At 39.1% G+C, this 24,977-nt stretch overlaps 1 protein-coding gene across 1 annotated transcript in view; it reads left to right on the top strand.

The window, feature by feature from the left end:
• The window catches only part of ZFPM2 (zinc finger protein, FOG family member 2), a 500,701-nt gene extending 476,108 nt beyond the window's left edge, over positions 1 to 24,593 (top strand). The window contains exons 6-8 of the mRNA XM_049773857.1: positions 15,578 to 15,784; positions 18,980 to 19,204; positions 21,747 to 24,593. Coding sequence (XP_049629814.1) covers positions 15,578 to 15,784; positions 18,980 to 19,204; positions 21,747 to 24,241 — 2,927 coding nt within the window. The 3' untranslated portion in view covers positions 24,242 to 24,593. The remainder of the gene's footprint in view (positions 1 to 15,577; positions 15,785 to 18,979; positions 19,205 to 21,746) is intronic.
• The last annotated feature ends 384 nt before the right edge of the window (positions 24,594 to 24,977 follow it).

Raw genomic sequence — 24,977 nt, 5'->3', positions numbered from 1 at the left:
TTCCAGAAATACAGTGAAAAGGAATAGAATTCATTTTCCTTTTTTGTTTCTTCTGGGGATGTATCTACTTGACACAAGAAGAGGTAGGGATTTTTTTTTTTCTGAGAATGGGGATTCTGATCACTCAAACCTACAGTTATCGGAAGTCCCTGTCACTAGGAAGGGTTCTGGGGAGAGCACCCCTTAAGCGGAGGGAATAAGTATAGATCAAGACACAGAAGCCATAATCCTTCATTGCAATAGGAGCAGAAACACTTCTCTGCCAGCTACTAGGTACTTGTCCCCCATGAACGGGTCTGCCAGCTTTCATTACCCTTCATGGGAAAATCTGCTTCTCAAGTGATGCCGTGGAGAAGTTTAAAAAGCCTCTTGCACATTAACACAAAGAGAACGAGACAGAGACAGAGAGAAGGGGTGAGATGGAGAGACTCTAGGAAGAGAGGGAACATGAGAGAGGAATGTAATGGAAACGGACAGGTTGCACAAGGAAGACGAGGGATTCATTTCCAGCCACGGGGTGCTTGGAGGCTCTCATCAGGATACCACAATGGATTTTGCACAGAGCTGTGGAAGGAGGAAAGGATGAAATTAAAAAACAGTTTCCAATGCTGATGAACTTGTATAATGTATTCCACTGCCAAGCAGTAGCACAATGCTTCCCTCTTCCCCACTTTCCAGTCCTCTTCCCCTCCACCTAATTTTTGAGCATTCCCAGGCTAGGAGAGAATGAAAATTAAGCATCCCCAACACACCCAGCGTAATGAAAGTGCGGAATGCACACAGATTATTCATAAGCCTGCAAGTTTGAGACTTGGGTGGAGATTTCCTCCCTTCTGCTCCTGATTGCTGATGAAGAATGGTGTTTTAATAGGCAGATGGTAAAGACAATTACAGTTTGGGGCTCAGCTGGGAGTTACATCAGCTTATTGCAAATTATTAGTTGATAAATGCCTTTGTTTACAAGCAGAGTCTTAAGCAGCTTGGTAATCAGTTTATCAGCTGCAGAAGAATTTTGATGGACGGCTTTGGGGGGGTGTCAAGTCACCTCTTGGCTGGTCATTGGAAATTCGAAGGCCAGCCCATCAGATGGTCTTTCTCCCTCCCGGCCCTGTGGCCAACTCTGGCAAAGGCAGGAGTCAGCGGACCATAGACCAGAGCATAAACTCCTGGAAGTGCTGACTAGACCCCCAGAGCAGCAGTCTCTAGCTGAAATCCCCAGTAAATGTTTGATTCGTATTTGTTTCCAGGACAGCATCCGTTTGAAAAGTTTTCCTAATTCACTCTCTGAATCTGTTTATCTTTGTAGAAGTGACTTCATTTGCTTTTGTAACAGGAAAGAAAATGATCCCACGAGAAGACATTCTCTTGGAGGAAATAAAAAGTGAGTTCTAGAAAGAGAACCCACAGTAGGAAGCTCAGGAATCTAGTGGGATCTAGAACAATCTGCTATGAGTGAAGTGTCAGAAGCAGTCAGCACGAGGCTGGCTTTGATGTCCTTGTCTCTGAAATGGGGAGAATCTTCTGTGGCACAGGCAATTCCATGACCTTAAAAAGAGTCCACTGTGCTTCTTTGTTTTCAAGTTTTTCTTCCACTGGGGGAACTTCTGTTCAATCACAAATATTTAATCTTTGAAATTACCGACAGAGATTCACTCATTGCCAGAATACTTGCTGACCAGAGAGGGCTGTGGTTTTCTGTATTTGTATAGTGTTGCATTAGCAAACAACTACATGAGTTACATGAAGATGGAATTGATAAACAAGAGATGCCCCTAGCGGTATATCCTTGAGAGGAACCACTCAGTCTTATGTCGCTCAGCTGTTCATTTTGATCTGTTTTGACTTTTTGCTCCAACCAAAATGATCTTGTGGACTTATTCAAAGCACAATTCTTTACATCAATAATCCGGTATCATAATTCAAAAAAAAAAAATAGCTTGGTTTGTTTTTAACCCACTGACACCTAAATTGTATTTTGTTCGGTTGATTTTTTTTTCTTTTTTTAATTGTTTGGTGTTTAAGGAGCATTTACTGAACTAACAGGGAACTAATTTTGGAAGTCAGGAGTCAGATTATAGATGGAATAAGATATTTCATCGCAAAAATAACAACCTACTCCAACTTTTTTGAAAGTAGGACTCTAGTTGGTAACTTTTAAATCAAAGGGAGCACATTTGATAAGAAAAAATTATTTTTCTTTTCCTTCTCCCTTATCCCATTTCCCCTTTTCTTCATTGCTTTTCTTGTGTATTTCATTGTTGTTCTTGTAACTTCAGACTTGACCCCATAGCTTGCTCAGATTCTTGCATATTTTGGACTGGAAATTTATAGCATTTTTCTGGTTGTCACAAATTATTTCCAGCATGACAGCTGGAAATTTCCTGTACCACCAAGGAAAGAACTACCAAAATCACATGTGGCACATATGGGGGTTTAAACTCATGACCATAGGCTTGTAAGGACGGTGACCCTGTGTTATTATTGCATTGCCCTTAGTCTTAATCCCAGAAATATGATTAGTATCATCTTTGCCTGCATATTTTAATTCTATTTCTCCATTGAGATGTTAAAAATCATCAGGTTAGAATAGAGCTTGCTAAAACTAACCAGAAGATTTTGTAAAGTTAAATACTGGATTGACATCCTCTTCTTAAAAAAAAATCTGAGGAAAAACCCAGAGTGTTGGTTTTCTCCCCATTTGAACATTCAACACACAATATTCAGTTCCCAATTTTCCACTTCTTAAGCAATTAAATATTCTGTTGACATCAGAGGGAAAACGGCCTACAGAGGAGCAGAAGAAAGCTTTGCTATCTTACATGGCAAATTGTGTTTTAACATAAAGAGCATAAAAAGGTTTTCCCCCTTCTTGTTTTCTGTAATCAAGTTAATGAAGAATAAATAGTGTATTTGCCCAGTAATGGGAAAATGATGTCCATTCCTCATTATTGGAAAGTACAATAATTTTTTAAATACATGTCGATAATCTCCTTGGCCCCAACTCCAAAGATTCATGCTACAGTTTCTAATTAGGTTTGATTCTTCTCCTTCTATCCCAACCCCCACCACCCTCTATGAAAAAAATGTCTGAAGCTCCAGCATGGGAAACTTGAATGCCCCCAAATGCCCTGAATTGCCTACCCGTACAAATGAAAAATGCTAAAGATGATTTTAAAACAGAAAAGACCTTTTGCAAATACATTTGATTTATTGCTCGGTATGGTACAGATCTTTATCAATTATTCTCACTGTATTTTATTCAAAAACTATTGCGAACGACGAGTTAGCATGTGACTGCAGTATACATGCGAAAAAAGGCATTAATCAACGCTAAATAAACAAGTGCACAGATCTATCGCACAACTATGAAGTAGTTAATACATTTTTTTTTAGCAATTTTATTATAGAAAAAAGGTCTAAAAGAGTAGTGCTTAATTATCTGGACTCCTATGCTGGGCTCCCTTTTGATTGTATTAATGAAGCAGCTGGCCCATTGTTTCCCTTTAATTCCTCTATTGTTTTTAGAATATGTCACAGCTCTTTATTCTTTTATCAGGTGCTGTGCAGGAGGATTCACACAATACCTCATATTCCTACTGTATTTGCCAATGCACAAAGAAACCTCCACAGTGGTTTTCAAAGAAGGGGCACACGTAATTTATAAGTTCTATTCCTTGTACTGCTCCACTGTCAAGAATTTCAACAGTTTTGGGTCTAAATGCATTAAAACCATCAGTAGGAAACCATGTGGCTACGTATAGATATAGGAAGAGTGTTCACGTCTAAATCCAGAAACCCTGGCATTGATGCACACCAGGTTGAAATGGGCAATTCTTTAGCATGGAGCAAATTATTCTGGCCAATCACCTTCCGGTTGTGAAAAATTTAAATTTTGCCAGCTGGCATCATGTTCCACTTTCAATATATTTAGTAAAAAATAAAAGAAGTTAATGTTCAGACAAGTTTCTCTGTTCCCTCTACCTTCATGTGTGTTTGTGTATGTGTGTGTGTGTGTGTGTGCGAGAGAGAGAGAGAGAGAGAGAGAGAGAGAGAGAGAGAGAAAATATAACCATTTATTCTCTCAGAAAATTTAGGTAGGTGTGCCTAAGAGGTATCAAGATTTTCTCTACAGACCAATATCTCCTTTTGATTAACTAAATTCTGATCATCGAATAATTTTCTTGTTGAGAAAACCTGGTGAAGGGCATGAATGGAGATTAATGCAGAAATATCACTGCACATGTTAAGAAATAAAATGCTGGAGAAACAGTGTACAATAGAACATGTGGAGTTTTTTGGCCATTTTAAAATGCCAATTTATTTATATGAAATTAACCTTTTTATCCCAATTTTTATTAATGTCAACACACATAAACAATTATTCAGGAGAGGTGGAGCTATTTACAGTTAGTAGGGTGTTTGCCTTGCATGCAGTTGACCTGATTTCTATACTAGGCACTCCATACCACCCTCTGAGCACCATTGGGAATGATTCTTTAGTGCAGAGGCAGGAGTTAACCCATGAGCATCTCAGAGTGTGACCCAAATACAAACAAATGAAAATATTACTGGTAGGGGTCTAGAGTAATAGTGCAGTGGGTAGGATGTTTGCCTTGCTTGTGGCATACCTGGTTTAATCCTTAGTACCTCATATTGTCCCAATGTCTGCCAGGAGTGATCCCTGAAAGCAGAGGCAGGAGTAAGCCCATGGTTCCTCCACCCCCAAAAAGAAAAACTCATGGTAAGGTCTGATCCATATAGACTTTCTCTTCTTATATGTGACAATTTTACATATTCTTTGTTCTTCCCCTGTCAAATATCTGTAGTCTGTAGGCTGTTTTATTGATCCCTTCCTCAAAGATTCTCTAGTCTAATAGAGAAGTAAGATGTCGTGACTTAATTCTATGTAATAAAGTCCCTAACTTCAACCTTTAAAATATCATTAGAAAATCCCATTAGAATAAATTATTGTGGGAAACTACCTCTCTCCTATCACCTAGTTTTATTGTTAGGTGGATGTGGTTTGGATTTTATTTGTTAGCTTAAAATAAAGTTTCAAACCGTTCCCCTATCTACTTGCTTGAAACTGCTTATCCTTCTTCATATGGAGGCAGAATAATGCAAAATCTAAATGTGATTTAATTGCTTCAATTTGCTGTATATTTTTATGCTAAGCTTAGGTCCATATCTTGATGAGCCCAGGCAGAGTTGTTCTCAAGGTTTACAGCTTCATGTTGCTTGCCTTCCCTTATTTTTTTTTACAAAGCAAGCAACTATCAATCACACAGATAAATTAGGAAGAAACACGTATAGACATAACATATGGAGACAATTTTTCAGCGTGCTATGTAATTATTAACCTGATTTTTTGCCATTGTAAAAAGCCATGAATTGCAGATAGCATGCATGAAGTTAAATGCTTTTATGCTGGTTACATTTTGCTTATACAGAACTCTATAGGTATGGTGGAACAATATAATTGAAGCTTTGTCAGCTCTGTAACCTAGCAACAGATAATACTGTTAGGTTACTGAATTGCTCCTGGTTGACAAGTAGGAAGTATTTTTGTGTTTATCATGTTTGCTAATGATGGGATCCTTTCCAAAAGGCTTGTCTTAATCTTAATTAGAGTTTATCAGTGGAGGTCTGCATGACATTGTGCAGACACTAATTTCATAAATAATAAAAAGTGCAAGTGAAAAATTTGGCAGGAGGGGGAGATACCTAAGGTCACCATTTCTAAGATGAGGAGTGAATTTCCAAAATATACTCGAGTGTGAACTGTGACTTTATCCTGTATTCTCCAGACTTTCAGTACACTTCATTGCAGCTTTGACAGCAATTATGAGAGAATTGTGTAAGCTTCCTGTGAGAAAACTTATCTGTTTTTAGAAGAACCTTGATCATAAATACACTACTTAGAACATCTAGTCCATGATTTTTTTTCCCCAGAATGTCATGGTCTTAGTGGTTATTACTTTTGCTGGAACCTTGGGTATATTTCTTTATGTGTGAAGGGTGTGGAATGAGGGTGTAGAAATAGAAAAGAGAAAGAGACTGTATTGCAACCTACGGGGAGGCAGACAAAAAGAGAATCCTAAAATAACCTTCCATTGAGTTGAAACCAGCAAGGTATCCGATCGCTACTTGGGTGGTAGTCATTTGATAAAGATGTCATACACATTCAAGAAGAATGTGACTATTATGTTTTTGCTATGCTTTTACAGAATGATCTTTAACAATTTGGGGGAGATAGGGCATTTTCGTTTTCACTAAGTTACATACCTTCACAATCATTAAGAATTAAGCAGGGTCGATCAAAGTATAATTTACCAATTTATTAAATTCCTAATTGTCCTATTATCTGAATGATGAATCTTGGGCATGACCTTCCAAAGTTTGAGCAGAGTCAGTAGTTCTGATCATCCACTATTAGTTCCATACACAATTATAAAGAATTTACTGTAGCCAATCCAGATATAATCGACTGACTTACTAAATTGCCAACTGTCCTATTCTCTTGAAAAATGGTAAATATTACATCATCCTTTACCCCTCTTTGTTCATCATTCGCACAGTCCCTCCAAATACGAGAGCTAAGGGGGCAAATCTTTTTGCAATTGTATTTTCTGAGAGTCAAAGTGTCCACTTGTCTGCGGAATAGTCAGACCATCTCTTATGAAATTTTGGCCTATCAGGAGACTTTCCTCATCGAGTCTCACTTTGTTTAGGGCTAAATTTCATACTTTGGTAGGGCTCAGAAATCAGTGTTGATTAAGAACTCTTTCATGGATCTACTGTGCGGTCATGATTACCAAGCACTGCTTTTTGGCAAGTAAAATTCTGGTACTCTTTAAGTACAACATGAATTTAAATAGAAAACTGGTGTTTCCCTATTTTCATTCATAAATAGCATTAGCAAATGTGTGAAATGTTTAATATAGATACCTGGCATACAGTAAGTGCTTTCTAAGTGTTAACTATTCCAATGATTTATGTCATTTTTAAAAAGACATTACACCACAGGTATAGGCATTATTCTCGAGATTGTCATTATTCATTTGATATATGTGTGTATCTATATATAATTACTATGCAATATGTGTGTATTTAGCTATTTAGTTAGGTTACAAGTAATGGGGTGGGGAGAGAGGAGTGGGGAGTTAGTGTGTTTTTTGGTTTTTTTGTGTGTGTGATTCAGGGGATTAAACTCAGGGCCTCACACATTCAAGGCAAATACTCTATTGCCAAGTCAAATCCCCGGTCCTTTTATTCCTGTGTAAGCTTCTTTGTGCTATTTCATGAAGTGATTCGCTGTATTTCTTTCTGCTCTACAAAGAATTCTAAACTATTTACTCAGGTAAGCAAAGAAGCTATTGAACACCAGGTGGCGCCATTATTTGGGTTGCCTGATTTTCCAAAAGGGATCTAGTCTTTTTGTTCCTGTCTTCTTCCCATCTCTTCTAGCATTGTGAATACACACCATTTACCTACATTTCCAGCCTCATGATCTCCCAGTAAAATTAAAATAAGTACATGGGGCCGGAGAGATAGCACAGCAGTAGGACGTTTGCCTTGCAAGCGGCCGACCCAGGATCGGCGTTGGCTCGAATCCCGGAATCCCGTTTGGTCCCCTGTGCCTGCCAGGTGCAATTTCTGAGTACAGAGCCAGAAGTAACCCCTGAATGCCGCCGGGTGTGGCCCCCCAAGAAACAAAAACAAACAAACAAACAAAGTACAAGCTACCTCACATCTTGGTAGGGAGAAGTGAACATAATGTATGCAGTTTTTAACATACATAGCATATAGTCTAATCACTTAACAAATGAATGATTATTGTTCTTGGTCATAGAAGCTAAAACAGTTGACCATAATTTGATGATGATAATCTAGAGGTTATCAAATCAAAGGCTGTAATTTGAGATGATGTAGGTAAGGCAATTTAAAAAGATCACACAGTAGTTAATAATCAAGCCAGGGCTAGAATTAACGGTTCTTCTCACCAGTCAAATGCTCTTTCGACTTCATCTTTCCACTGAGAACAAAGAAATATCCTGACTTTAGATGCTGGTATTGCTTTATTATTAACATATTATTAACATAGTCCTAAAAAATGTGATATTTTGGTTTCTTGAATAGCTGTGCAAAGAAACTTATGAGTTTTATCCACTGAGCCTCTATGTTACCTATATTTATGTTTATCTATCTAACATTATAGTGCACATATGTAACACCTTTATATAAATTCTGCTTTTAAATCAGTATACCACTAGTGTGGAGTGCTATATTGAAACTTGGCTTGGTTTAAGTGGAGGAACCGTAAGTAAACATACTACTATATATGAAAGCCACCCAAAAAAAATTCACTTAAATTTATTCAGATTCTATCACTGTAGAGATTTGACAACATCATGTGATTGGAACTTAGGCCATAAAACAGACCAATAAAATAGCAGGCATTATATAGTGACTTACAATTTCCAGATCCACATAGGCATCCTGCTAATAAAGGAAATGAAGGGCGTTCCTGCTCATGAAGGTAGTGAGTTCAATCTACACAACAATCTGATGTCTTCAGAGATGCAGCTTACAAAAGGTCGCTTGTTAAATTATTTTGCTAGAAAATCAAGAGGAATCAAATGTACTTTGTTTATTTTTAGAAGCCATCTTATGTAAAAGAAACTTTCTGAGAAGTTTTCTGAGTTGTGGCCCCCAAACATACATAAGTTACTCGAGTCATAGTAGAATTTTTAGTGAAAAATATCTATTATTTTTAGTTTTTATGATAAAGTAATATGCATAACGTAATATTTAATCCCTTAACCATTTGGGGCACAGGGAGTTGGGCTTCCTCTGTGCTCTCTGATTAGAACTCACTCATTCCTGCCAATACTTGGGGACAATTTTCAATCCAAGGGATCGAACCAGGCAATAATAGTGCCAGAACCCCTATGCTATCTCTCTGCTCCGGCCTTCACTGCTACCGTGAGTTATTACTTACATTCTGGGACATTTATTTACATTCACATTAGCACGTGACCATCACACCAGCAAGCTCCAGAATTCTCAGCTTGTAGAATTGAAACTCTGTCCCCATTCAACAGTAACTCATCATTCCTTCCCATCCCTCAGACCCTGAAGACCACCTTCCTTTTTGTTCCCCTTAGATACATAGACTCTTACATTTCACTTTTTGCAATTGGTACATTTAACTTAACATAACTCCCTCAAGATTCAGGGAAGATAACAAAATAACTAAGTATCAATAGAATCTAGCATTTTTCTACACTAGGAGAGCTTCTTAATCAAGAAAAATGTTATTTCTTTTCATTTGCTCTAAAGTAGAATTGACAGTATTTCTTCTAACTCAAACACACCAGATTTGGAAATAAATTCCCCTGTCTTCATAGCTTCACATAGAGAACTGGAAATGATTTCTGTTGTTAATTTTTTAAAATGCTAGCATTGTTTTATGATAGTTCTCAGTGTAATTATTTCTGTGACTGCACTAAACGATCTCTGTGATGAGCTTCATGTCAGGAGCTGGACCCTCCAGTCCTCCTCTATTTTGTCTCTGAGAATCATTACACAAATGTTTTTCATTTTTCTCAAAATCCATAGATGAGTAAGACCATTCTGTGTTTATCTCTCTCCCTCTAACATATTTCACTCAGCATAATAGATTCCATATATATCCATGTATAGCAAAATTTCATGACTTCATCTCTTCTGACGGCTGCATAATATTCCATTGTGTATATGTATCATAGTTTCTTTAACCATTCATCTACTAAGGGGCATCTAGGCTGTTTCCAGAGTCTGGCTATTGTAAACAATGCTGAAATGAATATAGGTGTGAGAAAGGGATTTTTGTATTGTATTTTTGTGTTCCTACGAGTGGTATAGCTGGATCGTATGGGAGCTCAACTTCCAGCTTTTGGAGAAATCTCCATATCGCTTTTCACAAAGGTTGAACCAGATGGCATTCCCACCAGCAATGAATAAAAGTTCCTTTCTCTCCACATCCCCACCAGCACTGCTTGTTCTCATTCTTTCTGATGTGTACCAATCTCTATGGCATGAGATGGTACCCTATAGTTGTTTTGATTTGCATCTCCCTGATGATTAGTGATGTGGAGTAATGTGTCTGAATGAGGGAAGTAGAAAGCCTGTCTAGAGTACATATATATATATATATATATAAAATCAAAAAATATATAAAAAATAAAATTCTAGTAAATGTCCTAATTGTTATCCAACATAAAATCCTTTAAATCTCAAGAAAAATATCTAGCATTCTCCCTTAGAATGAGAATAAGGCATGATCAATTTAATATTTACAAGTCCTTAAGTTGGAGTTAAATTAAACATTTTTTAGATTGAATCTGTAATTTTAAAAAGTAACCTTTAATTTAATAATAGGGTTTTTTTAATTGCTATGGGGCAGAGCGATAGCACAGCATTAGGGCATTTGCCTTGCACATGGCTGACCTGGGACAGACCCGGGTTCAAACCCCAGCATCCCATATGGTCCCCAGAGCCTGCCAGGAGCAATTTCTGAGTACAGAGCTAGGAGTAACCCCAGAGCGCTGCTATTTTTGGCCCTCCAAAAACTTTATTTGCTTTATTTAAGGACCATAGTTACAAATTTGTTCATTGTTGGGCTTAAGTCATACAACGTACAATATCTGTCACCAGTGCACCCTTCGAATCACCATCACCGATGTCTCTTCTTTCCCTCCCACTCCCCTATCCACTACACCTGTCTTGCTCTCGGGCAGGACAATTGCTTTTCTCTCACTCTCTCTCCCCACTCCTTTTTTTTTTTTTTGACTCTGTGCTTTGCACTATTGTTAATGGAGAAGTGCCTTGCCTATTAGTTTCTCCCCTTTCAGCATTGAGTTCTTGTCCACAGCGATCAGTTCCATCTATCATTATCCTAGTAGACCCTCTCTGCTCTAGCAACTACACTCACCGATTATTGTGGTGAACTTTTTACCGTGGACTGGATCTCTTGACTGACAGCAGATAAGTGGGTAAAGAAACTGTGGTACATCTACACACTGTAATACTATGCAACCATTAGGAAAAATTAAGTCATGAAATTTGTCTATACATGGATGGACTTGGAGACTATTATGCTGAATAAAATTAATCAGAGGGAGAGGGATAGACATAGAATAATCTCACTCATTTATGGAATATAAGCCAGAAACAAGAAAACATTTTTTTTTCAAAAATTTACAAAACATATCTGGCTAAGTGTGATATCATCAAAATATTGAGAGGATTATTAACCATATTACTTTTTCTTTCTTTTAAGAAGGTAGGATAATATTTGGCTAATATTTGTTCTTGATGAGCTGATTAAAAAGTCACTTTGAGGGGCTGGAGATATAGCACAGTGGTAGGGTGTTTGCCTTGATTTCTCAATGCAGAACCTGGACTAACCCCTGAGTGCCACTAGATGTGATCCAAAAACAGACAAAAAGTCACTTTGAGTCTATGGCCATACCATCCTGAATGTACCCGAATTCATCTGATCTTGAAAGCAAAAGATACTTTGAGGGCTGGAGAGATAGTAGAAGGGTTAAGACATTTGCCTTATAAGCCACAAAACTAACGCAATCTCCTGCGTCCCATGAACACCACCAGAGAGAGACTCCCAGGCACCCTCTGGTATAGACCCCCAAAAAAATCTTTTTAAAGAAAAGTTATATTGAATGCATATCAGACTCAAAAGATGGTAATTATTTTGCTGTCTCCAGTTTTCTCTTGCCTTGGAAAAACACCTACCATGTGGTATCCTGGTCTCTATGTAGAGGTGCAACATGGAATTTTAGAGTCATATGCAAAGCCAGAGCATGCAACCTGTTCTTAATCAGAATTTAGTGAATTGATGATGAGTGGATGATTGGGAAAATTAAATCCTAACACTACAAAGTATCTTTCCAATCCAATTCAGCCTTTTAAGAGGACATGTTCTGCCCAAATTAAAAAATGAGATAACATTCAAGAAAGGATTGAACCAGGGAAGCTATCTACGAAACATCCAAGGTTGTTTATAGCATCACCTGGAAGCAATCCTCTACCAGGGAAGACCCTACTGCTGCTCTGACATCGACCTGCTCAAAAGAGACTGCCCTTAACACTAAGAAGACTTGACAACAACAACGACCTGCTTACAGGACAGGGTTCTCTGCATTGCCCTTTAATTGTGAGGTGAAACTAGAGGATGCTCCACATCCTGACTTCAATGTAGGATATGCAGATTCCAGGATGTTTAATACAGAAACATGATACCAACAACAGAGACTGTGTGAAAAATGAAAGTGTATTGGCACTACAGTCAATGACTTGGATAGGACAAACTAGTTTGCCTGGAGCCTAGAGTTGGTCTTATGCCAGGAAACTTCAGGGGTAGGGTCTCCTTGTATTTAGGCCAAGGCTTTTCCTCATATTTTGGTGGGCCTATGCAAACAATTATTGCCACTCTAACACCGTTTTTACTGTGCTCCTTTGACTCTAATCCTTAAAAAAAACCCACTTAAACTTTTGAAGTTTACTTAAACTAATATGCATGTGCATGGAAATGTAGAAAAATACTATGCCTTCAATGTTTAAGGAGTTACATAAGTTTTATGGCTTTAGATTGCTTTCTGTTTAAGGAGTTACATAAGTTTTATGGCTTTAGATTGCTTTCTGTGCTGCTAAGAAATATTATAAGATACTACAATCTGGGGACTTGAGGGACAAAGTAAGTGTACATGGGTTCTGTTTTAATGTTCTTTGACTGAATGTTCAAAGTTCAGATATCAGCAAGGGGACTTCTGAGAATTCTGTTTATGGGTGATTGTCCTTCCACTGTAACTTTACCTTGTCTTTTTTCTTTGCACCTTTGTTCTCATAATTAAAAATAAAAATTTTTTAAAAAATGAGATAACTTGAGAAAGACAATGAAATATAAAACATTATCACTTATGTCTACAAACAAACATTAGAGGCTATATCTAAAACAACCATTATATATATATTATGAGTATCTATTATATATTATATCATATATAATATACATACACCTGTATACAATCATAAATATGTAATACACATATGAATCTATACATATAATACATTACAATTGCCACTAGACTATTTGATGTTATAAAAAATTATTGAGGGTCCATTCATGGCAGTGTTCAAGGGGTCTTACCTACAGGGAATGGGATATAGGTCTCCCACATGCAAAACATTTGGTCAGCCCTTTGAACTCTCTGACCCCAGAAAAATTACTGTGACTCATTTTATTTACACTCAAAATTGGTGGTTTATTGATTGGATTGTTTTGTTTAAAAGTCTGTGAAAAAGTATGCTAAGACATTTGACTCCCTTGCCTAAGTATTTTGAGTCACCTGGTTTCCATCCAGCTTTCCTTTCTTTTCCTTTTATTTGTTTGTTTATTTATTTATTTATGTATTTTGATTTTTGTTTTTGAAGCAATACCCAGTGATGCTCAGGGATACTCCTGGCTATGGGCTCAGCAATCGCTCCTGGCTTGGAGAACCATATGGGACACCAGGGAATCGAACTGCAGTCTATCCTAGATTAGCGCATGCAAGGCAAATGCCCTACTGCTTGTACCACCACTCCGGGCCCTCCAGCTTTCCTTTCATTAAAGATACTCAAAGTGGAATTTGCCCAAGCTGGCCAGTCTTTCTCACCAGAAATGCAAGTCACTCCCTTCATGAAGGAAATAACAGTGACCCAGAAAGATCATACCTGTGATGAAGTAAACCAGAACTGGAGTGCATAGAGCCTTCCTTTTTGTTTCCCACCTCTCCATGACAGGCTAACTCAATAGCCTGCATCCCAGATGACAGTTGCAGTGAGTTATCTGTGTCAGTTATCTGTGAGAAGGTGGTGCAGATTGACCACCTTCCTGGAAAAAGTAGTATGACCAGCATCACAGAGCACTTTTCAATCCACTTTTCTGACTACTGTGAATTGAGTTCTGGCTTGTATCTATTCATAAAATCAGTGAATGCCTAGCTGAATGTGGATTTCTATCTTGTCCCATTCTTATTCGGGTAGACCCATTGGCATTTCAGAACCATTGGCATCTAAGGGGAAATGAGAAACTATTTTCTCATCTCTGTGTATTTGTGTTTCACTTTGGAACTGTCACACATATCTGAGGTCTGTAACCTCATTTTATCTTTTCATAAATATGTCCCCTCTACAGGGATATTTTCTTTGCTTACCTTTCACATTTAATCAGTTGGGTTCAAGAATCCACCCGGATTTTGTCAAAAAATAATATCTAACTCTTCATCAGGACTTAGCTAGATCATATGCTTTTGCTATCTTTTCCACCAGATTTTGACCACCATTTGTTTATAAATTATGATCACTTTGAGAATGGAGGGAGTGAAATGAAGTGTAGTTGAAAAGACAGTTATGCTAAAAGATAAACAGCAATATTACTTATCAGAATGGGTACAGTTTCTGTTTGCTTAATGAGTACAATATATAGAATTGTAGTATATACACAATGAGAAACAAAGCTTTATAGCATATCAAGTATGCCACATTATTTCAGGCATGACTGTATAGGATATGTATCTGGGCCTGAAAGTATAGATAACAAAATATAAGTGCTCTGCCTGTCTAAACATGTGAAATAAATGAGCATTCACTATCGCGTTCCAATACATTAGAAGATGTACTTGCGTGGTTAATTTTCTTTTTAATGCACCTCATGTGCTCATTTGAAACACAGAGCCAGGGCATATCTCGGTGTTTGAAGAAAGGGCTCTTTTCATTTAAACAAATCTTTATTTAAAGAATCCTTTTTGAAAAGGATCTTTGGTATATCTTCTTTCCAGGAAGTTCAATCAGGGTAAATGGAGATAAAGAAGCTGTAGTATATTAGATATTATATAAAGTAAAAATCAGTGAGCCAAAGCAAATGGCAATAGACACAAAGAAGTAAGATGAACCACCATTTCATGGTTACTTTCTAGAGTTAGGAGTTTGTGTGGACCTGGTTTGTAGTTTTAGCCCTCTGGTATTGACCTACTAAAGAGTGTTTTGGAGGTTTATTTTTTGAAAGCGAAGTAAAGAGAAAGAGGGAGGAGGAGGAAGGAGAAGAAAGAGTAAGAAGGGAGAAAGAAGGGAAGAGAGAGACAGAGAGAGACACACATAGAGGCCAACAGAAAGATCTTACTTCCAAATTCTCCCATTAAACAAAGTTCTGAAGTCTGATTCCTCTCCAAATTTGTGCTTAGGTCTTACAATATATTAATATCTTGGTTAGGGATTAAGGCAAGCCCAGAAGGCAAACAGTAGACAGAGCTCTCTACAGATGGTCTCTTCTCTTGCTTTACTGGTCACTGTAACACTTGGTTTCCTCACAAGGAATGTAACTTGCTACGGAAGGGAGCAGGAAGCCTGCTGCTGTCTTTATCCAACACTCTGCCCCATGATGGAGGTGGAGCATGAGGAGATGATGTTAACATCAGTCCAGTGTGGAGCAAGCTCAAGTATTCCATGTCAATTCTGTCTTTCTTTTTCTTAATAGGAGGTCAGCTTTGGTGCACCACGACTAAGGCCATCTCTGAGGGTGAAGAGCTAATTGCCTTTGTGGTGGATTTTGACTCAAGGCTACAAGCTGCCAGTCAGATGACTCTTACAGAAGGGATGTACCCTGCACGCCTGCTGGACTCAATTCAGCTGCTTCCTCAGCAAGCTGCCATGGCTTCTATTTTGCCTACAGCTATTGTCAATAGTAAGTGTTGAGTGCAATTGCCTGGCACAATAGCTTTGTAGTGGTGACGGGTATTTGTGGAAAGAAAAAAAAATGCCTCCTGACAGGCAACCAGGGACAGGATTTCTCCATCAGTATTGTGATTTCATTTTATCTTTTCTCAAACTTTAAGGGGATATAAAACCAACACCTAAATGCATTCATTTCAGATTGGATTCCTGTATGTCACACACACAAAATACCACATTCTCAACAAGTTGCACAACATTCAAGGCTCCTGAGCTATAAGAATTGCACATTTCCATTCAGACTCACATAGCAGAATGATTTGGTTTTCTTGAAGGATACTATAGTTAAAAAAACTTCAAGATAAAAAAAAACACAATGCACATTTGGCCAATTAGGTAAATGAAAGGAATGGTAGCTTGGAGAAATCTAAATGTTATAGAAAATTAAGACACACAAAGGCTTAGAGTAATATTGATGGAGAATTCTAAAATATGCCTGAAAAGTAAAATTTTGAGGGAGGAAGGAAGAAAGGAAGGGAAGAAGGAAAGAAGAAAGGAAGGAAGGAAGGAAGGAAGGAAGGAAGGAAGGGAGGAAGGAAGGAAGGAAGGGAGGAAGGAAGGAAGGGAACGAGAGAGGGAGAGAGGGAGAGAAGGAAAGGAGAGGGAGGGAAGGAAAGAAGGAGAGGGGAGGAAGGAAGGAGAGAAGGAGGGAAGGATGGAAAGAGGAAGGGAAGGATGGAGAGAGGAAGGGAAGGAAGCAGAATGGGAGGGAAGGAAGGAGGAAAGGAAAGGAGAGAGGGAGGGAAGGAAAGAAGGAAGGTAGGAAGGAAGAAAGGAGAGAGGGAGGGAAGGAAAGAAGGAAGGTAGGAAGGAAGAAAGGAGAGAGGTAGGGAAGGAAGGAAGGAAATAGGAAGGAAGGGAGAAAAGAGAAGAGAGGGAAGAAACAATTGTTTAAAACATAATATAGGTCTTCAATATGCTGCATTGCAATTCAAGATTTGTCTACACCACATTATGTGCGCCACCAACAGTTAGTTTTCTTGCATCACCATAATTTTAATCCCCTTTTGCCGATATAATTTACCCACCTTCTTCCCCTCTAGTCACTCATCAGGTTTTTGATTCTCATCATTTATGTGTTTTGCTATTTTTGTATATTTCTTTTCTTTTTATATTCTATACATGTAAGTAGAATCATATAATATTTGTCTTTCTTTTTCTAATTTATTATACATACATAATTAATTTTACTTGAACATGTTCTAAATTTCTGAGAATAAATGTTACTAGAAATCTAGAGACCAAAATATTTTTTGTGTTCACAATATTTGTTTTGACATGTTCAAATCATTGTGTTCTTGTTGCAAAAGTAAACTTTAGATAAAATAAATTATTAAGGGTCCGGAGAGATAACGTGAAGGTAAGGCGTTTGCCTTTCATGCAGAAGGATGGTGGTTTGAATCCTGGCATCTCATTGGCCCACCGTGCCTGCCAGGGGCGATTGCTGAGCATAGAGCCAGGAGTAACCCCTGAATGCTGCCGGGTGTGACCCAAATAAAACAAAAACAAAAAATTATTAAAATATATGAAATAACTTTCCATCTTAGTGGAACAAGTGCATCTAACTGAAGCTAATGTTGAATTTTCTTAATGTAAGGTTCTTTCTTTTCCTCCCTCCTTCCTTCCCTTCTTCCATCCTCCTTCCTTCCTTCCTTCCTTCCTTCCTTCCTTCCTTCCTTCCTTCCTTCCTTCCTTCCTTCCTTCCTTCCTTCCTTCCTTCCTTCCTTCCTTCCTTCCTTCCTTCCTTCCTTCCTTCCTTCCTTCCTTCCTTCCTTCCTTCCTTCCTTCCTCTTTTTCTTGCTTTTTTGTTTTCTTTCTGTGCTGAGAAATGAATCTATGCCCTTATAAGCAAGGGAAGTTAGTGCTCTAGCACTAAGCTAAATCCTGGACTGTAATTATTTTCTGTTACTGAATTTTTACTTTGATTCAGAGAATGAATAATATAGTAATATATTGTAATAATATTGTAATAATAATAATAATAATTGTAATAATATAGTAGCAACTTGAATTTGAGGCAAAAGGATTTTATTAGCAGGGACATCAAGTGCCTTTAAACTGTTAGGAAACTCCAATGTTTGAATGTGCATTATAATTGCAATTCTCCTGTTTGCTTTAATTAAGCAAGATAATCCTTAATCTCAACTAACTCAGCCTCCATTCTTATTTTGAAAGTTCCCAACCAGTAAAATTCATCCTGAATATAAGTGAATCCCTTACCACATGATGTGGCTCTATGAGTAGTATCAATACTGGCGATGAGTAAATAAGAAAAAGTAACTTTTGGGCCCGGAGAGATAGCACAGCAGCGTTTGCCTTGCAAGCAGCCGATCCAGGACCAAAGGTGGTCGGTTCGAATCCCGGTGTCCCATATGGTCCCCCGTGCCTGCCAGGAGCTATTTCTGAGCAGACAGCCAGGAGTAACCCCTGAGCACCGCCGGGTGTGCCCCCCCCCAAAAGAAAAAAAAAAAAGAAAAAGTAACTTTGAAAGAGTGCTTTGATACTCAGTTTTATTTTGAAATTCTGTATTGTACTTGTTGGTTATACTGCTCATTCACTAGTATTTGATCCTTGATTCTTTTCTTATCACCTACCGTCCACTCTCTCACAATTGACTTCCACAAGCAACTACTGTTGCTGGCACCTTTTTTTTTTTTAATTGTATATTGAATCACTGTGAAATACACATTTTTCTAAACCACAAAATAATGTAAACAAAAGCTAGAGTCTCTAACATTACCACTTTGTAAAGAGTGTCTGGGCAAGCAAATTGTATAGAGTGTGTCCTTCTTTAATAGCTTCCTTCAGAGCACACGTGGAAGGCATTTGCCTTGTAGGTGGACAGCCCTGGTTCCTCTAGCATCCCATCTGGTCCCCCAGAGCCTGCCAGTAGTTATTTCTGAGCACAGAGCTAGGAGTAATGTTTGAGCATCACCAGGTGTGGCCCAAAAAAGAAAAGAAAAGAAAAGAAAAGAAAAGCTTCCTTCATTGGTGGAGTGATCTCCCACACTTGCACTCACCATGTCTGTTTGCCAAACACAACCTTGAGCACTGTCTCAGAGAAAAATTGAACTAAATAAGTGCTGCTCTCCCCAGGCTTGGCTCCAAATGAGCAGTAGCTAATATGTCTCTGTATCTCTGCCTACAGAAGATATATTCCCTTGCAAGTCCTGTGGCATCTGGTATCGAAGCGAGCGGAATCTGCAAGCCCACTTGATGTACTATTGCAGTGGGAGGCAAAGAGAAGCGGCCCCAGTGTCAGAGGAAAACGAAGATAGTGCTCCTCAGATTTCCAGCCTGTGCCCTTTCCCACAATGCACCAAGAGCTTTTCAAATGCCCGAGCTCTGGAAATGCACCTGACTTCACACAGTGGTAAGTCCTTCCTTGTTTCTTCTTTTACTCATTTTTTCTCCTTATTTTACCTCTCTGGAAATAGATTAATTTATGCATCTGCCTCAACCTATTGTGCTAGATGAACCTATCAAAATCCAAATGAAACTCAGTAGATCCACTGCTTTCTCCCTTATGTCATTTTCATTCAGTTTATTCCATTCAGAGGACCTAAGTCTAAGTCTTCCAGAACAATAGAGTGCTCAGATTTTAAGTCCAGTCATTCTCAGTTTTTTTCAGCTAAAGGAAAAATGACAAAATCTTAGAAAAACCTTGGTAATCTTTGTATGTTGTCATTAATATTCATTGATCTAAGTGTCAACTGATCTTTGGAAACTCACCATACTGTTGACCACATGGCGGGGAATAAATAGGAGAGCCTTAAAAATAAGAATTTGCTGAATTGAAATAAAACTGTTATATTGATAGAGACAATTGCTTTCACTTTTGAGAGGAATTAATTTTTAAATATGAATTTATAAAATGTCCTTGCCTTCTAGGACCTGTTTTATAACAGCTTAGTTAAGTTCTATGACTTAAAAATTTAGTACATTATTTTAAAATAATTTTAATAAAAATTAGACTAAAAGCCAATTTTTACAAAGCACACTCTTAATAGCAAGTCCCAACTATTCCTATTTATGGTGGAATTATATAACCAATTATTATGAGTATAATGAAGTAAATAGAATATGCTGGAACATGTTGAAATGGGGCAAACCAAGGTTTGGTCATCACTTTTTAGCACCTTTAACAAAGCTTTCAGGGCATGTATGGGTAACATTTTCCGTGTTTTTTCCTTGGGGTAAATAATTAAAATAAATAATAGCATCGAGTTTGTAAAAATTAGCTCCCAAATCTAGTTAGCTTAAATTGTTAGCTCTTAACAATTAAGAGCAAGGCCAGCTTTCATCTTTGAACCTATAAAAGTAGGCAATTTCCTTTCTACTTGTTACCTTCCTTTCCCTACAAATTTAAACCATCTCCTGAAGGTGCCCAAGTAGAGGAAGCTTATGCACAAAAGAAAACAAAGACAAAGGTCATCTTGAGTGCTAAATAAAAAGATGAACATTGGACTGGTTGAAGAGAAATGAATAGAACGTCCCTTCTCCCAAGACTGAATCTTTTCTTTTTTTTATTTTTTATTTATTTTTTTTTTGGTTTTTCGGGCCACACCTGTTTGATGCTCAGGGGTTACTCCTGGCTAAGTGCTCAGAAATCGCACCTGGCTTGAGGGGACCATATGGGACACCGTGGGATCGAACCACGGTCCTTCCTTGCTAGCGCTTGCAAGGCAGACACCTTACCTCTAGCACCACCTCGCTGGCCCCAAGACTGAATCTTTTCCTGCCATATTTGTAGCTTATAAATCAAAAGAATAACTTTCATTTTGGAGTGTGGGGTGGGTGTGCCAAGCTTGATTTTAACCAGATGCCAATCACTGGAAACTTGAGGGAACCTTGCAATTTTTACCCATGACAACCAGTGAGGATTTTCAAAATTCTTAATAATGAACTAGAAATAAGCGGTGATCCCTTCAACACAGATGGCAGCCTAACAGATTAGTGTCTTAGTGACTGTCAGCTATAGATCCACCTTGAACAGATATAAACTCCGGCAAAACCAATAAATAACAGTAGAATATACATAAAAGCTAAATTTGAAGTTATTAATTACCTTGCATAATTGTTCCTATTAGATTATTTTGAATAAAAAATCTAGTGTCAGGACTAGAGAAGTTGTAAAGTGGGTAGGACACTTGTCTTACATGTGGCTGTCCCAAGTTTGATCCTAAATATCCTATATGATTCTTTAAGCCCACCAAGAATAAACCCTGAGCACAGAGCCATGAGTAGCCCTGAGCACAGCAGATATTGCTCTCTCTCTCTCTCTCTCTCTCTCTCACACACACACACACACACACACACACACACACACACACACACACACACACAAAAGAAGAAATGAAAAAAATCTAGTCTAATGCACTGAGTGTTATTTAATTTGCAAACAGATGATGAATAGCAAATGGAAAGAATGTCTACTTCATAATGTAGAGCCTAGCATTTTGGAAGTAGATTATCAGACTAGACCCCATAAGATCATAAGATCTAGGCATAGATCCATTTCTGCATAGGTCCATTTTGCTTTATTACCAAAATCTATTTTCATAGCACCTTTTAGTATGTAATAGGGAGGCTACTACTCAATGAGATCCATCCAAGTGCTATATTATCTATTGCTATATTTATTATATTTTGTTATATTACATACCATAAAATGTATATAACATACATCATATAATATATTATAATATAGTGCTAATTATAGTAGCACTATTGCTATTAATGCACATGGCAGAACATATCCCAGAGAGAAGAAATTGCTATCACTATTGAGATTCTGAGAGCTTGTATTATCCTTGTTGTGAAGACAGGAATCCATTAAGCAAGTTACATAATCATAGGTTCCCCCCCCCCAACATGCATGGCCTTCAGTGTTGTTCTTTTGTGTGTCTCTCCAGGAGTGAAAATGGAAGACTGTCTGCCCCCCGGTACTAGTCTCAAATGCACTGTCTGTAGCTACACGGCTGATTCGGTGATCAGCTTCCACCAACACCTCTTCTCCCATCTCACTCAAGCTGCCTTCCGGTGCAGCCACTGCCACTTTGGTTTCCAGACTCAGCGGGAGCTACTACAGCACCAGGAGCTCCATATGCCAGGTGGCAAACTGACCAGAGACAGTGACCTGGAGCACTCGCCAAGTGCCCCTGAGGATGGTCTGCAGCCCACCCCAGACCTCATGACCAGAAGCGAACTTAGCACCAGCCAAAAGGCCATGCAGACTAAAGATGCCAGCTCAGACACAGAGCTGGACAAGTGTGAGAAAAAGACTCCACTCTTTCTTACCAACCAGAGATCAGACATCCCGCCCAACACCAATAAGCAAAGCTTTTCCTACACCAAGATCAAGTCTGAGCCCTCGAGTCCACGACTTGCATCCTCTCCCGTTCAGCCTAACATGGGACCCTCTTTCCCTGTGGGCCCTTTCTTGTCTCAATTTGCTTTTCCCCAAGATATCACCATGGTCCCCCAAGCTTCTGAAATCTTAGCCAAGATGTCTGAGCTGGTTCACAGGCGGTTGCGACATGGAAGTAGTAGTTACCCACCCGTCATTTACAGTCCTTTGATGCCCAAGGGGGCAACTTGTTTTGAGTGTAATATAACATTCAATAATTTGGATAATTATCTAGTGCACAAAAAACATTACTGCAGCAGTCGATGGCAACAGATGGCCAAGTCCCCCGAGTTTCCTGGTGTGGCAGAGAAAATGCCTGAGGCCGTGAGTCCCAACACGGGCCAGACCTCCATCAGTCTTCTGAACCCCACTGCTCATTCTGCTGATCCTGAGAATCCATTGCTCCCCACCTCCTGCCTCAACTCCTCGGCTGTCTTAGATTTAATTGGGCCCAATGGGAAGGGCCATGAGAAAGACTTTTCGGCTCAAGCTAAGAAGATCCCCACCTCCAATAGCAGTGATGAGAAAATCAATGGGAAGCCGGTGGATGTGAAAAACCCCAGCATCCCCTTAGTGGATGGGGAGAGTGACCCCAATAAGACAACCTGTGAAGCTTGCAACATTACCTTCAGCCGGCACGAGACATACATGGTCCACAAACAGTATTACTGTGCCACCCGCCATGACCCACCACTCAAGAGGGCCGCATCCAACAAAGTTCCTGCCATGCAGAGAACCATGCGTACCCGCAAGAGGAGAAAGATGTATGACATGTGCCTCCCTGAGCAGGAGCAGAGACCTCCACTGGTCCAGCAGCGGTTCCTGGACGTGGCCAACCTCAGCAACCCTTGCACCTCCACTCAAGAGGCCCCTGAAGGGCTGGGAGACTGCTACCACCCGAGATGTGAGATCTTCCCAGGAATTGTCTCCAAGCACTTGGAAACGTCTCTGACCATCAACAAATGCATGCCAGTGGCCAAAGGGGACACCTCCCATGCCAGTGTCTCCTGCTTAGAGATGGACGTGCCCATTGATCTCAGCAAGAAGTGTTTAGCCCCATCAGAGCGGACCACCACATCCCCCAAGAGGCTGCTGGATTACCACGAATGCACCGTCTGCAAGATAAGCTTCAACAAAGTGGAGAATTACCTGGCCCACAAGCAGAATTTCTGCCCCGTCACAGCCCAGCAAAGGAATGACCTGGCGCAACTCGATGGCAAAGCGTTTCCCAATCCCGAGAGTGAACGCAATAGTCCTGAGGCTAGCTATGACCGAAGCCTCATCAAATGTGAGAAAAATGGGAACCTGAAACAGCCCTCTCCCAACGGCAACTTGTTCTCTTCTCACTTGGCCACCCTGCAGGGTCTGAAAGTCTTCAGCGAAGCCGCCCAACTCATTGCTACAAAGGAAGAAAACAAACATTTGTTCCTCCCTCAATGCCTTTACCCTGGAGCAATAAAGAAGGCCAAAGGTGCCGACCAGCTTTCTCCCTATTATGGAATCAAACCCAGTGATTATATTTCAGGTTCCCTTGTCATCCATAACACTGATCTCGAACAAAGCACCAACACAGAAAATGAATCTCCCAAAGACCAAGCTTCCTCCAATGGCTGTGCTGTGCCCAAGAAGGATTCTCTGCCCTTGCTGCCCAAAAACAGAGGCATGGTCATTGTCAATGGTGGACTGAAACCGGAAGAGAGACCTACAGCCAACCCACAGCAAGAGAACCTTTCCCAGAACCCTCCACATGAAGATGGCCACAAATCTCCCTCATGGGTAGCTGAGAACCCCTTAGCTGCCAATGAGAACGTCTCTCCAGGAATGGCCTCAGCGGCTGAGGAACAGTTGTCTAGCATAGCCAAAGGGGTGAATGGCTCCTCCCAGCCTCCCACCAGTGGAAAATATTGCCGGCTGTGTGATATCCAGTTCAACAATCTATCAAACTTTATAACTCACAAGAAGTTTTATTGTTCATCACATGCTGCGGAACATGTCAAATGAGATCATACAGAGACAACCATCCCCTCCTTGCCCAATACCCCCAACCCCCTTTGGTACCAGTGTTTAATATGTCTGTTCTACCCAGTCAAGAAACAGAACAAAACAAACGCTATTTGGATCACATCTGGGCAATCAGGAGCTAATTCATCATGGCGAAAGTGAAGACTTATAGTGTCATTTCATGACAGTCCATTTAGTCAAGTGTATTATTGGTGCCATTTTCCAAAAACAAACAAAAATTAATTTATTTTACCAGCAGTATTCATAGCTGTGGTTATGTTATTTTTTATTTAAAAACTTTATATTAAAGTCATTTGTAATGTTATTGTATAGTTATTGTGTAGCACATATGGTTTGCACTGTATAGTAGCTTTTAAAGAAACTAGTCACAAACAATACAGAAAAAGCATTTTAGAAATAGCTTCAAAAGCACTCGTGTATCTTGATTTCTTCTTATATGCTGTTGCAGATATATGTATGTGCTAAAATATAACTTGCAAAGATGTTCTAAATACATGCTATAAGTCCGCCTTAAGATTTCAAGTCTTGGATAATCAGGCCCCATTTGCACTTTATATTTTAGCAGATACAGTCTCTTAGTCACTAGGCTTTGCATTTGTATGTAGCCGTATGTTTGTCCATTTTCTTAATCTTAAACATGTATGTTAAATGACGATGGCAATTTTTTTCTTGTATAGTACTTGTATTTTCTTTCGCTGATGCAGCTGTCTCAATT

This window comes from Suncus etruscus, chromosome 5 (genome assembly GCF_024139225.1).
Source record: "Suncus etruscus isolate mSunEtr1 chromosome 5, mSunEtr1.pri.cur, whole genome shotgun sequence".
In the NCBI taxonomy this organism is placed as follows: Eukaryota; Metazoa; Chordata; class Mammalia; order Eulipotyphla; family Soricidae; genus Suncus; species Suncus etruscus.
This window is presented reverse-complemented; position numbering and strand designations above follow the sequence as displayed.